This window comes from Halichoeres trimaculatus, unplaced genomic scaffold (assembly GCF_033239565.1).
Source record: "Halichoeres trimaculatus isolate MK-OKI-2021-1 unplaced genomic scaffold, fHalTri1.1 fHalTri1_scaffold_5, whole genome shotgun sequence".
NCBI classification, from domain to species: Eukaryota; Metazoa; Chordata; class Actinopteri; order Labriformes; family Labridae; genus Halichoeres; species Halichoeres trimaculatus.
The window spans coordinates 29,784,693-29,800,341 of NW_027437183.1; the positions used below are offsets into that span (position 1 = coordinate 29,784,693).

Consider the following 15,649-nt stretch of genomic DNA (forward strand, 5'->3'; position numbering starts at 1 on the left):
TATGACACTTTTTGCTTTTGAATAGGTGAAGCTGATTGAGCTGGTACAGTTCCAGTGAGTTAAAAATGACATTATTTTGTAATGTTATTACTGATAAACGTGCTCGACTGTTGGTTTCTAGTTTTTCATCAGCAAGCTTCTAGTAGACCATTTTACTCAGAGATTATTATGTAAATCACGCTTGACTCCACAGACAGACCTTTACCATCCTTTCACCACTCACAGATGTATTTATAGAATCTTTAGATGTATCAAACACAGTCTACTGATTGGCTTGCAGTAAAAGGATCTGAAACACTTGAGTGTTTTTTAAATGAATGCTGAATATTAATTTTTGATTTAATAGTGACAGTACATAAATTATAGTGGACTTGTGAAAAACACTGGGCCAGTTTCAATTTCATCTATCTAAGACGATGATGACTCATTTAAACATTTTTTTGATCATGTGACTGAGTTTATATTCACATACAGTGGGCTTCCATGTGGGGAATAGCTTGTCTCTCTTATCTTTCTCACCCCTGCACGTGTGGCTCCGTCATGTACTGTCCACTGTTTTCAGAGGAGCACTGGAGCGGCTAATTTGCTGGCGGGTGCTGGCCTACACCAAAGAAAGCTCGGGCAGTAGCTGTACGTTTCTTTCTGCCCCCCAGGTCTGTACAACCTGTCCCTTTGTGTTCGAGACAGGACCACCTCAGGGACAGTCAGTTCAGGTTGGGGTTTGGAACCTGATGTCATTTCTGAGGTACATTCCAGTGGTTTTTCCCTCTTTTCTTTCTCTTTTTTTGTGAAACATGACATGAGATTTCAGGTACCTGTCACAGTATATCAAATTGACCATTTCTGATCACGGCCATGCACTACTCCAATTTGAAACAGACTTAAGGCACATGCCAGCCTGTGTCATCATGAAGCATCTGTTTACATGAAGTGCAATCTCATCATAGTCAGCACAATGGGACACAGAGAAAACTGCTACAACAATAGTGGGTCGCGTTCGCAGCGATCGTACGTCATGGATTGTACCTCATATCCTCATAAATGTTGATGAAGTGAACTGCCCTGAAGCACACCTCTCTGGAGTGTGTCAAAGTAGAGAAGTGAACTGTGCTCAAGTACAGCACACTTGCGGTCACACTGGATAAATGAACTGGACTTTAGGGTTGAATTTTGCTGAAGCACAGAACGAATTGCCAGTGTTGCGTCCCAAAAATGTCCCCACAGTCCCTATGTTATAAAATGTTAATGCACTGGATTTTGAATCCTTCTTTTACCTTTAATTTGTTCTTTTGGGACGATTTCTTGTAGCATTGAAAAATGCTTACTAATGCCCAAATCATTCTCAGTAGAGCCAGACCGATATTGGATTTTTGGGGTCGATGCCGATACCGATACTGGGGGCAAAAAAAGCCGATATCCAATATATCGGCGGATATATATAATAAATTCAGTGATATACACAGGATATCTACTGTATACAAACACAAATTATTATAATAAGTAACTTTGTAAACTTTGTTTCTAAAATTGCTATACAAATAATAAAATTATCATTATAAATTATTATATCCATATGATTCAAGACAGAGTCAGAATACTATTAAATTAAAACAAGGAACTTTAATTATAAAACTGTCAACATAAGAACTGAAGTGTAAACCAATGATAAATAAGAACAAGCTGTAAACACAATAATAAATAAAGAAGTCAAACTGTAAACACCTTAAATAAATAAGTCAAACTTTAAACACAGTCAGTAGAAAAAAAATAAAAAATGTAAACACACAATGAGCAACTTACACGACGTTAAAACACTGTATTATAGTCTTACATTAGATAATGGTGGACATGTGAATTAACAGTAGCATTTACCTTTGTTTATCTCTCAAAAAAGCAACTAACACGACGTTAAAATGCCGTTCTATAGTCTTACATTAGATAATGGTGAACGAAGGGAGCGGGCACTCGGGCAGTGTGCAGCCCAACACACAGACACACAGGAACAGGAGCGACAGAATCTCTGTGGAGCAAACATTTTTTATGATGGGCTACCTTTTGGCCGATGTTGATTAATCCATGACAGGCATAATCAGCCCGATTAATCGGTCGGCTCTAGTTCTCAGTAAAGGCAAGTTAATTTCGGCATTTCCAGTTGTTTCCTCTGCTGACAATATACTTCAAAACTTTGCATCAGAAACAAATGGGTGACATCATGGACTCTACATTTATTATTCGGTTCATGGTTTGATCCCAGGGCCGACTGTCCACATGCTGAAGTGTTCTTGGGTTAGACCTAACCTGGAACTTCCCTTGGTGCTGAGCCGTCGGTGTGTGAATAGGATCAGTCAAAACTGACGGGCTTTACGAAGCAAATGTGTGAATGTGACTTGGAATGTACAAGCGCTTTAGGTAGTCTGAAGACTAGACTACCGCAGCCATACCTTTCTTCACCAGTGGATACTTTCGGATCTCTTACTGGGCTTGTTAGAGCCCATAACGTAACAACAACCCAAAAGGTAATAAAAGAAATGAAACAAAACCCAAAACTAACCATTAAATTTAACAATTCTGTTTCCCAAAATGTAAAACGTGTTACATTTTGGGTCAATTATTAAGTTTCAGGCTTTATTACATTTTTTAACTACATTTTGGGTTGTTGTTACATTTCAGGCTCAACAGGGCCAAATTATAAATGAATTTGAGTCCTATTTGGATTAAGTATGTTTTGGCAGATGTGAGGTTATAGTGGCTGTTTTTAGCTTGGTAGCTGCTTTATGTATATGATATACACAAAGGGAGAAGATCATCTCATCACAAGCAAGTTTTTTGTAAGTTCAATGAAAACGTGTGCTGGTTCAGTCAATTTGACCATGGAGCTACTTTCCTGTACAGATCTGAAGATGGTCAGTTTGTCGGTCATTGAAGGGTTTCTGGGACGTCATCTCCTGGATTTCTTTACTTGATGCCTCAGGATCTTCATCTTATTCAGTGTCCTCAACAGCTGTGTTGAAATGTGGCTTAGAACTGGCCCTCCATTGGTTGGGGAGCAGGAGTGCAGCTTCGCAGCACCAATCTAGATGGCTAAGCAAAAACCTCCCTGTAACCCTTGCAGTCAGTCCCACTGGTGATTCATTTAGGCACATTCCCCAGGAGTTCAATATTGTGATGGATCTCTTGCCACAGAGCTGTCAGCCCGTCGGTATTTGTGTTTGTGTCATAGCTAGGCCACATGAGCGAGTGATTTGTGCAGCAGCATTGCAGACAGAAGGCAATATCATCAGTCCTATTCATTAGTATGCTGCAGTATATGTGGAGAGAGCTGCTATTAGATCAGGGGAAGCCTTGGCAGGAGAGCAAACCAAAAACAGAATGACTTCAGTTCAGAGATTTGGCCTGAAATGATGAGCAGATATCCAGAGAAAACTGAAAAGATCCTGACAATCTAAATCTGTGTTTACATGGTTTTACTATTCAGAGACTGATAAAAGCCAAGAAATATGCTTAAATTAATTTTGTAAAGAGCACTTTTCATTCAGTCAGGTTCAGTAATGACTCATTCAGATGAATACAGTCAGAAAGGACCTGGTATTCACTGCAAGAATTAAATAAAGGAAAATCAAAGACTGAGGCAATAGAGGAGGAAATGATGACGATCCTGCTCGTTTTAGGACACTTTCCAGAGCAGTGCTCTAAAATAAAACACTAAGATGTGGCTGCAGAATTATCTCATACAAGCCATTCACCAGCTGTCCTTCTGTGTGTGTGTGTGTATGTGTGTATGTATGTGTACACACACACACGTGCACTGAAACACGTGTGGTGGCATGTGTACAGACTTTGTGTGTCTACAGTATCAATATGAACTGTACGTGTGATGTATAGTGAGCCGGGCAAAGAGAGATGTTAAAGGATATTTTTTGCCTGCGTCAGCAGCATCACAGGGAGGAGGGGAGGAGGGGAGGAGGGGAGGAGGGGAGGAGGAGGGGAGGAGGAGGGGAGGAGGGGGAGAGAGAGGGAGAGAGGCAGAGCAATACCAGTAAACAGGTGCCGACTCCATCAGCACCTCTTCCTCTATGCACCTCTTTTTCACTGCGCACATACTCAAACATACATTCTTCATGAGCACAGAGGCCATTTTTACCTTAACACAGGAGTTTATAGCAGCCTTTCATCCCTGTTGTGTCCAAATCAGAGGGGGAGAAAAGGCAGGAAAACAGAAAAAGTAGTCAACGGCGCAAAACATTTGGAGATGTTATTGTGTTTCACTTGCCAGAGATTGTAATGGGAGTGATACTGGACCACTTTTTGCTCAGCCTCACTGTGATATACACAAGCACACTGCACCATCATCCTTGCAGGGGTACCAATCCAGTCTGCTGCAGCGCCTAAACAGAAGAGAGGGAGAGGGGAGTGAAGAGGGAGGGGGAGGAAGAGGCAGTTTTTTTTCCTCATGCATGTTTTAGTTCTTTTTTTTATTTCCCCTGCTTTCCCGGTGTGTGTGTGTGTAAGAGTGATTGCATGATTGGCTGTGGTGATGACGGGTTCCCTGTGCAGCCCAGCAATCCTCCACAGATGGACTCACAGCAAGACCATGAGATACTGAGAAATTAAATACAGGAAAAGGAAACAAAATCAATGCAATGTGAGGAGGGAGCGCTGACTTTGATATAGAGCTGCTCCAGCTATTCCTCAAATGACTGTCAGTTCATCCCTCTGTAATCTGTGTTGATGGGGCGGGTTTGCTGGGTTTGAAGTAGAATGCTAAAGCAGTGAATGGAGGAGAGGGTTATCAACGAACATGGAAACCTGGTTTACTGGTGTTTACCTCTTCCTCGTCTTTTGCAGTGAGGAAGACAGCAGAGAGAGGCAGCAGAAGAATTGAAGGAGGGAAGTGTACGTGAGCGATAAAGAGGGGGAGAGTGTGCAAGCATCGGAGAGAGAGAGTGAAAGAGAGCTCCGCTGCAGTAGCATCCCACAGCAGACGGTGAGGACTGCTGGTGTGCGTGTGTGTGTGTGTGTGTGTGAGTGTGTGTGACTGCACTGCTGAAGAGGAGGCGGAGGCAGAGGGTGAGCACGCTTGCAGACTCTGCAGGGCCATACAGGAACGCACAACAGCAGCGGCAGCACTAGTGTTTGCTGGCACCAGGTAGACCACCAGAGGATCTGGACGCACCGACGCCGACGAGACCACCGCCATGGCGCAAGCGGCCAAACATCTCCGCAAGAACAAGGATTTAGAAGCCCAGGCGGAGCAGGAGCGCAAAGAGAAGGAGGACGAGAGAGCCAAAAAGAGGAGTCGCTCACGGGATAAAAAGCGCAAGGTACTGGGACTATTCACAGGTGGGGTGGTCAGGGGTGGAGTGATGAGGGGAGGGGGGGAGGGAGGGATGGCTAGAGAGGGGGGCAGGAAGGTTGAGACGCCCCCCCACCCCCCTTCTTTCTCTGTCATGCTAAGCTGTGATCAGGGGTCCCGGGGCACACATGGAAACTCAGTCATGAGAGTGTTTCTACTGTGTGTACACAGCCTCCCTGGCACACATGTATGTCATGTGCATACAGACACAAGGAAACGGTACAACACACTGCATGCTCTCCTTCTGCTTTATTCCTGCTTTATTGACAGTCCTGTCGAAGCCGTCTGATAAGGCAGTGTTGTACTCTACTTCTCACTTTGTCTCTGTCTCTCTTCACATCTCTGTCCTGTCTCCTCTCTCTTTGTTTTCACACTGCGGTATGGTGACAGTAAGCAAAATTTCACTACATCACTAATAATCCACAAAGACTGTGAGCTTGCCAGTTTCAGCAACAGCCCAGTCTGATCTCCTCTCAACTCTTTTTTTTTTTTCCTGAGTGGCATTGTAGTGACTGCAGAGCAAAACCTGCGGGTTTCTGTCTGACTGAGATGTCCCAGGCAGAGCTGGCAGGGCTCGGTGTGAACCGTAAATCTCTGCTACGCTAGTCAACAACTGCAGGGATGTGTTATCAAGCTGCCGAGCCGACATTATTCCCCTGGTCCTTGTAGGATTTTTACTCAACTCATTAATGAAAATGAGTCATCCGCAGATTGTGCTATTGGTGGCAAATTGGTCCTCAGCAAATGAGCGTGTGAGTCCAGCCGCCCTGTGAGCCTGCACCGTGCCAGGCTGGCTGTAAACCAATCTGATGCTGATGCAGTAGAGACAGTGTTATAGACAGAAACACAGTACAGCTTCCACTTTCCCAGAGAGGGGAGGCAGAGCTTGTAGACTGCTGTAGGATGAGATTTTTCTTTCACGTTGTAGAGGTTGAAAGATGTATTTGAACAAACCAGGGCAGAATGAGAGCAAAAACCAAAAGAATGACTCAGATCTCAGGTTGTTGTCTCTTTGAGGGGTTCTGCTTTTTTTTTTTGTGAGAGTCAGACAAAAACCTGTCATCACAGAAACACATGAATGCCACCACTCTGTCTATGATAACTGACATGAATCAATGCCTGTGCAGAGATACGTGTGTGTGTGGGTGTGTGTGTACGTCTATTAGGCATGTGTGTAAGTGCTGTGTATGCATGTCTGAGAAGATGAGATCCGAGGGAAGGCCTGCAGCTCTAACAGTATGGAAGAGGCAGGGATGTGATTTCTGGTGAGGTTACTAATGCAACCCAACTTTGACGGAAAGTGTATGGTTTCAGAGGATCCCGTATCACTTACGTAACCATGCAGCTTAAGTCTTTCAAATAAGCTTCCTGACTCTCCTCCAGCTCCCCCTCCCAACCTCTCTTCCTTTTTTAACACCGGCTTACAGCCATTCCTGGTTTCTGGAGCAGATGTTGATGCTGGGGAATTCTGTCTCTTTATCTCTCTGTCCTGTGCCTTCTTTGTTTTCTCTCAGACGCCTGCAGATACTTGGTCAAATTCCACAGCAATTATTTGCTTGACTGATTTGTGTCTCCCTATTTTGCATGCAGGTTAAAAAACAGGATTTCTTTTGTTTACCCATTAGCTGGCTTGTGCATTGATATGCACATCATCAGTATTCCTATCCCCTGGCAAGGAAGTCAACTCTGAATCTGTGAAACTACATTTTTTTGTTTCACCACCTTACATCTCTGTACACAAATTACATTTTGTACCGTCACACTCATACGCACACTTTCTTTATGAGTCTACCAGAGAAAAGCAGCTTTTGTTATGTAAGCTTTTTCTTCAGTGGAGGAGTTTCCTTTGTGAATCACACTTACTTGATATGCTCTGAGTTGGTAGAATAGCTCATAACTGGTGTTTGTGACCTTTACATTTCTTGTGCTGATACTTGTTAAAATTGAAAGTGAAAGAGTCATTAATGTAGCGATAGCACCTGGCACCTGGTTCAGTTTCCTTTAATACAGCATATCTTGTGTTCTCCAAGGCTGTTACCCTGTTATTATTATTATTTTCATTTTATATATTTATTTTTCATTATTAGTTTAGAAACATTTTTTCCATTTAAACAAGATCTTATCATCTTTTTTTTTTAATCCTCTTATTTTACCTTTGTTGCGACTGTGTCCTGGGACAGTACAATGATTATTTACATCCCAGGGAGCCGTACCGTCTGTTGATGAATGTCCTGAACTGTAAAGCCAACAGCACGTCATCAAAGGGTGAAAGTGCCATTTTAATTGGCTTCATGGTGTAGTGGTATTATACGACCCAGGTCAGTTGCTGAGCAGTGGATAATGTCGTCCTCAAATTACTTTTATTGATGAGTTCGCCCCTCTTGAAAAATGAGCATTGTCAGGATGTGAGCAAAGCCCTATTGTCCCAGTCAGCACCTATTCTCACCCCATTTTGTGTGTGTTTGTGTCTACTACCTGTCCACCATGTCCCTGACGTATGAAGCCGTGCTGTGCTGTGTTGTTGTACTTTGTCTCCTTTCAACATGAGAAGTACGAATGATAAAAAATTGTACAAAGAGCAGTTTTCATTCAGACTGTTTCCTTTTCAGAGCAAAAGCTTTATTCCAAGGTAATGCAAAATTTACTCTTAACATCTACTTTTCTACAGACACTACACCTTCACTTTATTTGTACTTAACACATCAATCGCATTAAAGAGGATGCTGATGAAGTAGTTTTCAATAACTGCTGCTATTTCCCTAGCACTGTGAAAAGAAAAAGTGAAAAGAATAAATGCAAAAATGCTTAGAGCAAAAAGGAGTGACATCAAAGCAAATTTAAAATTAAAGTAAAAAATCAATTTTTTAAAAGGAAGCTGAAAAGTAACAGTTTTCCTTCTTCACTGAGATAAAAAAAAATCAGTCATATTCTGTCACCATAGACCACATATCTGATCCACTCACCAAATGCTTTAGTGCTGCAGTGTGTGATAAGTATCTGGTGAGCCCCAAGGGAGCTAAGCAAAGCCAATAGTTCAATTCAGGATGTATGTTCACTGCTGTATTTCCATGTGAAGTGATATAGATTTCTCTCTGGTATCATTTGCCCTCTGCTTGTTGAGTTTTCTGTTTCAGTCATGCTGTGTGATGATAAACACAAATGTGTACATAGTTTTCATGCGTACCGGTCAAAGTAGAAATTAAACTGTGGTTGTGGTGATCACAGATCTGATTTCTTCAATATTATTTATTAAAAGTTTAATCCAAAAATGACTTTGCTTTAGATATCAAAGGTGTCAGCCAATGGAAATTAAATGACTAATTAAAGTATTTACAGATTGAATCAGTGTTAACTGTAGGCCTGACTTAATAAATACTTCAAATACTGCAGTCTGTGTCAGTTACTGAATTCAAAGCTGTAGCTGTATTCTGTTGGCAAGTGAAACATTGTCCCTTGCTGATAATATTCACCTTAAAGTACTCTAAATAATTTGGTGTAGGTATCCAGTATCTCAAATACACTTATATTTTTTCATCAATGACAGTATATAGAGTCACTCTATATACAGTCATTGATGAATAATACCTCCTTCACAGGCGCCGCCATTGGCAGTCGTTGTGCAGCCAGAGTCTGCGCAGTAGAGGCTATGAGGGATTCAGAGAGAATCTGAGTGGAGCCAGATGACAAAAACAATATTTTTTTTCTTTCTAGAGTCTAATCACTTATTTGCTCTCCCTACCGAAATATCCCCCCAAAAAGCTGTCATTTTTAAACGTGATGTAAACCCTCATTTTTAACCTCTAATAACTAATGAAAACAAAAATTTTCCATAAAAAGAGGACCTGAATACAATGCAGCCAAATAATGTCTTCAAATCACCACAACAAACAGATGCGGGAAACATTTCTAAGAGGTGTTTTATTCTTTTAAAGTTTGACCACAGCCCATCTGGAATGGCTTGGGAGATGGATTTTTTGATCTATATTGCAGCCAGCCACCAGGGGGAGAACTTTTTGTGGCCACCTTACTTCAAGCCTAAGTGTCCATTTTTTAACAGTCTTATTTCCCATCTTAACAGTAGCCAGTGATAAAATCACAGTTTGGATTTTGCAGGAATGTGACTGCAGTCATTTACCCATGAATGAATTAATTGTGCATTTCACTGTGCATGAACTGTAGCTGACACGAGTTTCAGTACTGAAACAAAAGGGTGGTTAGATGAAACAAAAGTCATGTCGACAAAAAAATCATTTAAGCTGTCTCCCCAGTGTTCTCTGATAGGCTGGTCCTGCAGTAAAAGTGAGGTAGAACATGTTTGTTTCCAACATGAGGAGTGACTTTGTGTAACTTCAGTACAAGCAGAGTCCAGATAGACATAGAATTGAATTACTATTCGTCTGGTGTCGTCAGATGTTTTAGATATGTTATCAAGTATCTGGTCCATTAAACAGTCCAGGATCTTCACGTTGCTGAGAGGAAAACAAAGTCTACAATTTGAACAATTTGAAAGCTTTCACCCTCAAAAGTTGACTCAAAAACTGAAGCCTTTGTTTTCTATACCCCTATGATACTGTATTTATGTATGTGTTGTAACAAAATATGGAGAGTGTGTGTTGAATGTAGCTGAAGGCCATTCTCTGTGTACTGGTACTGATTCTGTTAAATCTTGGTCAAAGCACCTGACCAATTAGTGGTGCTGATACTCAGACTCATCAATACAGTAAGTCTGGATGTAGTCAGGATGCACCACAGCTTCTGTCTTCCTGTAAACGGCTGGCTCTGAGGTGTCGGCTGCTGATGTAGCAGCAGAGACTCTCTGGTTCTTAAACATCAGTTACCTGGGTGCAGGACTTCAGCAAAGCTAACATGGTTTCCAGTGAACATTGCTCTGTTAACAGTCGTATCAAAGTGCAGTCTTCATGTGAGGCAGAGGGGGCGGCCATGTATCAGCATTCCAGCCACGTCTGTGTCTACTCTCCAAAGTCTCCTACCCTCCCTGCCCAAAGAGCTCACAAATCCTTCACTCAGGTGTTGATGTCAGGGACAGATTGGTACTGTAAGGACGTCTAGGTGTTAAGGTAGTGTTTACATTTATGTATATCTGCAAGGATTGAGTGTGTTTACAGGTTTGGTGCAAAGGATTAAGCGTGCTGCTGCAGTGACTAAGCCCATCTCAGCACCTGTCTGCGGTTCAGCCCTGCATATCTGGATCCTCACCTTGCCTGTTAAGGTGCAGCAACAAGCTGAAACTAGTCTCCTTTTCTCATTGTTTCAGACTGTTGGACAAAGGAAATAAAAAGTTAGCTGAGTCAATTTTGGCCCACTGGTTTAAGGATTTCGGTCTCTGTTTGAATGGAGTGTGAATAAATAAATGCCAAACCCCAAATCAAAGAAGAAGATGAATTATTTTATCTGACAAATTTCCAGAAAGTTAAAAAGAAGAAAATGGTTTTATGGCCACAGCCTTAGTGTGTTTTCTCACCAGTTATGAGTTTAGTTGATTTACTCGTAAATTGGATGGGGGCAGGGCATGTTCAAAGAAACACACATGGAACTTTCCTGATGAGAGATCTCAGGAACTTTTAGTCCCAGGAACTTCTCTGCAAGGAATCTAAGGCCCCGTTTACACGGAGACTCCCGCAAAGATTCTTCCTTTGCGTTTCCAAAAGCCACCCGCGTTTACATGAGGACGGCGTGAAAACAATCCGCGTTCATGCGACTCCAGGAGGACAAGTCTCTTCTTCTGTTCTTTCTTTTTCTGCCGTTTTGTTGTGTGAGATGGTCGGGAATCCAACCATAACGCGCATTACCGCCACCTACTGGACTGGAATGGCTCAACTGGAAATGTGGCTGCGCGCGGAGCCTTCACCTGAAACTGCGAGTACGCATGTGGTGACGTCGGCGTTTCACCCTGAAACTGAGTTTACACGAAGCTGGATGGAGGAGCGGATTCAGATCTTTCCACTCTCGGGAGCGTTTTCAAAAGTTTGCATTGTCACTGAAAACGTGGTCTTGTCTAAACGGAAGGCCAAAACGCAACGAAATGTTTGTGGAATCGACCGTTTTCGGCGTCATGTGAACAGGGCCTAAAAGGCTCCTGTCTCCCATTGTTTGTTTTTCTGTGCTGTATGAAGAAAAAGGGTCAAAAACAAACAAAAAAACCCAATTGCATTACACCATCAGACCAGTAGATGGCAGTGGGGAAAGACAAAAGTCATATAAGAAAGATGATTCCACACATCACAGTTAGTTACATCAGCCTACCCAAAGTGTAACTCACCTGCTGCTGTTATCACACAGGTTAAAAACAAAAAACAAAAACATTAAAACATCAAGTTGTCGCAGAAATCAGCTGATTCCTTGGAAAACTACATTTCTAGTATTACTGAACATGTGGGTGTTGCATGGATAGTGAAAGAAGTCCCTAGATCTGCTTTGGACAGAGCCAGAGTAGATGTTCAGCCTTCAGTGTAAGTATCACACTAAACTTACTACTGAGACTGGTTTTGTATCTGAGCCGACATGAAACACTTCCTCTGAACTTTGACAGTCATGAACAGACAGGGAGATGGGACCTGCACAGTATGCCTCCAGGCCTGAAGTGGGGGAGGGGGTCTGTTTGCAGCCCAGGTGGCCTCGTGGAACCCCTCAGACAGATGACTCAGCAGGCCTGGCATTGGTACTCACTCATGTTGATGGAGCCTGGAATGAGTCTCATTGAGTCCAGCTCCTGGCTCCACGGGAAGTGCTGCTGGGGCAGGTTGGAGGGGAGCAGCAGCCTACTCTCCTTTAATTAAAGTGCGAATGGAAGGAGAGCTGCACGTGTGGCCAGTTCCCCCCACCCCACCTCTGAACTGAGGTGATAGCGGGTTTTTATTTATGAGCTAGCAGATACCTCACCACACCCAGTTAGTTTGATTTGATGAGAGAGAGCTGGGACACATCCCCTCCTGAAAAAAGCACGTGTCCCTTGCCTCTGAATTAAAAATATGAGGATAATGAATTAAACCAGAGGAAAATAACAGCAGGCATCCAGCACACGCTCCCTCTCTTCAGGGTTTCGGCTTCCCTGAAACTCCAAAGCCAGAGGATATTTTTAAATTTTTGATCAGTCGTGAATATACCTCACCATATTTCCAGTTTTATCCTGACTGCAGTGAGTTCATTCTTTGCTTCTAAGCCTGGAGCCAAACAAGCTTCGGCACCTGCTACTTTTGTGTAATTGTCTCTGTAATAATACGCAGCATTCGTTGGTATGTCGTCTGACTTATGAATGTAAATATAGCTGATCCTTCTCGTAAGACAGCAGTGATTTCCACAAAGCATGAGACTCCCAAACCGGTTTGTGTAAACCTCCAAATTATTGTATGAATGGGGGAAGCATCTGGTTTTGTTTTTCCTCTGACTGCATGGTTAAATTTATTCATTTGAGATAAAAACACATGAAATGATGTGTCATACTGTGAGGGGCTTCCTTAGATTTCCCTGCTAGTCCCCCCCCCACCCCCTTCATCTTCTTCTCTTTTTCTCTTTCTCTCTCGCCCTGGCTGATTGCGCTAATCTCTCCTCCCAATTGTTATTCTAATGGTGCAGCCGTTACGTAACTCCCTGAAACAAGAATTGAGAGATCAGAGTTATTGAAATGGATCCCCATCATGCCCAAACAAAAATGGAAGACAGAGTGAAGGAGCGGGAGGAAAAAGAGAGCCGGTATCTCCTTTGAAGAATTTGTCATTGCTTGTCGCCTCATTATGAAAAAAGAAGGCATTGGTCACCGAACCGGAGCTCTTTCCTTTCACCTCCCTCTGGCTGATGAGCAGTAAAAACGGGGCTGGAGATGGGTTAGGCTGCTTTGTATAGCTTCACGTTCAGATTCTGTGAGTTCTTCATATTCCTCAGACTCTGCAGCGTCTTGCAGCTGATATGTATGATAGCAAAGACGCTGCAGCATGTGCAACCACTTACTGTATTGATCTCCTCTTTTGGACTGTTGTTTTGAATTTTGTAATTGGTATTTAGCTTTAAACAACATTTAAATCTCCATTTACTTTTTTTATTGACTTTTCTGTTCATTAAGTCATTGATGCTGTATACATTTTTGCAAATGTTACCCTGAAGGTAAATCAAATTTAGATGATCCCTGACTTCTCTTTCCATCTATTTGGGTTTCCATCACAGTGAAATATCTTAAAAACAAATAAAATCAGAAACTATAATAGTTTTTCTGTTCAGTGTCAAAATAGAGATAACCCGAGAGTCAAAAAAATCCATAAACGTGAGCATGTATTTTGATCCATTGCGTGTGTTTTGGTTCCCTGGTGAGCACGCCAGCCTACATTTGTATGTGTGTGGGAAGCACCTTATGTGCTTGTGATAGTGTGCAAGTGCTTTTCTGCAAAGATGAGCTCTCATGTTGGAGGAAAACAGCCCAGAGGAGGAGACCGTGCGCCAAAAGGAGCGATGAGTGACCCCAGGGTGACTCTGCAGCTGTTTCCTCTGTATTGAATGACGGGTGTCTTATTTATCTGATTGATATGATGATCCTTATTTTCTGTCCGCCAGAGGAAAGAGGGATAATTCAATTCAAAACCAATAGTACAGTAGGTCATTATAGTAGCACAGGTTCACAGCTGTGGTTCTCAGTTCCAGTTTTCTGAGTGCTGACAACAGAGAAGCTCTGATTCATTTAAAGCAAAGGGCTGGAGGTTAAAGTCATAACTGGAGTCTGAATTTCTGACTGAGTTAAACACACGTTATCCACGATGATGCCTGAAATGTAGTGTACAAGTTTCAGTCGACAAGAAATCCTCTTCAAGTAGGGTTACACATAAAGTTTTCATGTTGAGGGTGATCAATGATGCTTTTACCAGGAGAGGACTTTGACCTTGGTTTCTGACTTCGAGCCTTGCTGCGCGCCCTCTGATGAGGAACCCATCTTGGTTGGGTGTAGATTACTTGAGTCATCTAGTCTGTATGTCAAGTGTCATCTCTGTGTCAACGCGTCTTGAACCGGTTATTAAAAGCTTAGTGGTTTGTAAACCTCCTCATCTGAATCCCCTGGAAGCAGAGGTGGTGTCACTTTGATTTTCTATACTGTGAGTGTGATTCCAGCAACGTGATGGACAAATTATGGTAAAGTCAATCTGCAGAGCTGTGTGTGGCCCCATTTAAAGTCTGTGCTTTTTTAAATTGAAGCTTGCAGGATGCGAACAAGAGTGGGAAAAATCTCAGTGGACCAGTCTACCTCACATACTGTTTCCCACAGTATACAGTGTTTTTCTTCTATCCTACAGTATTGATTCACTAGAACAGCTATATTACTTACAATTGAAAATCGAAATATCAGGATTTTTTGTTTGACAATATCAGGACTGGGATTCTTTGTCAAAAGTAGATTTTTTTTCAAGTTCAAATTCTTCATTTCAGTCTTTGTTTATAAACTGGACTGGAAAAAAAGTTACTACTTTTCTCCAGCAGAGGGTGAAATGTTTTGCTCTGACTCAAGTGATATTTTATGGGAAAATATGGCTCCTGATATAGTTTGTAGACATCATCATTTAGCTTTTTCACATGGTCTGGTGTTAAAATAGCAAGCTTAAAATCGTAAAAATCATACATATTACAATTCAAATCGGACCGGCACCCCAAAAATGGCATTGGAATTGAATCATGAGAATACCGTATCGTCTCATCTACAATGGTTTGATACATTTACAGTGTAGTAACTTGAAAGAAAAGCAGCTAAATCTTGGCCTTATTGATCGTAAGAGGGTGATACCGATCTCACAGGTAACAGTTCCCTAAAATTATTTGTTCCCACCACTTGATAAATTTCATCAATATCAGAGGACGATGCTAAAGAAGCATTTTTTGCCACCAGCTTGGTCATTGTTTACGTCCACTCTCCAAAACTGAACAGAAAAGTCAAACATCATTTACAGGCAGTATGTAGCATAACGTTTCAGATACAGCTCTGGAAAAAAGAGCCAGCAACAAGAGAAAGACAAAAACAGGATAAAGCCAACCTCAAGGCCGCCACAAGACAATGATCAGCGTACAACTCTTGTATTGATGAATGTCACCAGATTTCAGTCTTCACCTTGTAAACAGAAAAAATAAATTTCTTACACAAAGTACAGTCACATGATCCTCCTTAAGTAATGGTAGTGTCTTACATGTAATGAGAAACGCAGTCAAAGTAATGGTTAATTGTACGATTAGAAATAACCTTTTGATTTCACAGAAGTTCATCTCATGAGGGCTGATTCAAAGTGAAACTTAAATTGGTGCAACTTC

The 15,649-nt window shown here is 42.0% G+C and overlaps 1 protein-coding gene across 2 annotated transcripts in view; it reads left to right on the forward strand.

Moving 5' to 3' along the window:
* The window catches only part of ank1a (ankyrin 1, erythrocytic a), a 110,239-nt gene that overhangs the window by 14,300 nt on the left and 80,290 nt on the right, over positions 1-15,649 (forward strand). Inside the window, exon 2 of one of the 2 annotated variants that reach the window (XM_074669568.1) lies at positions 4,846-5,321. In XM_074669568.1, coding sequence (XP_074525669.1) covers positions 5,196-5,321 — 126 coding nt within the window. In that variant the 5' untranslated portion in view covers positions 4,846-5,195. Of the gene's footprint in view, positions 1-4,602; positions 5,322-15,649 lie in introns of those variants that run through there. The other variant, XM_074669566.1, reaches the window with a different exon arrangement.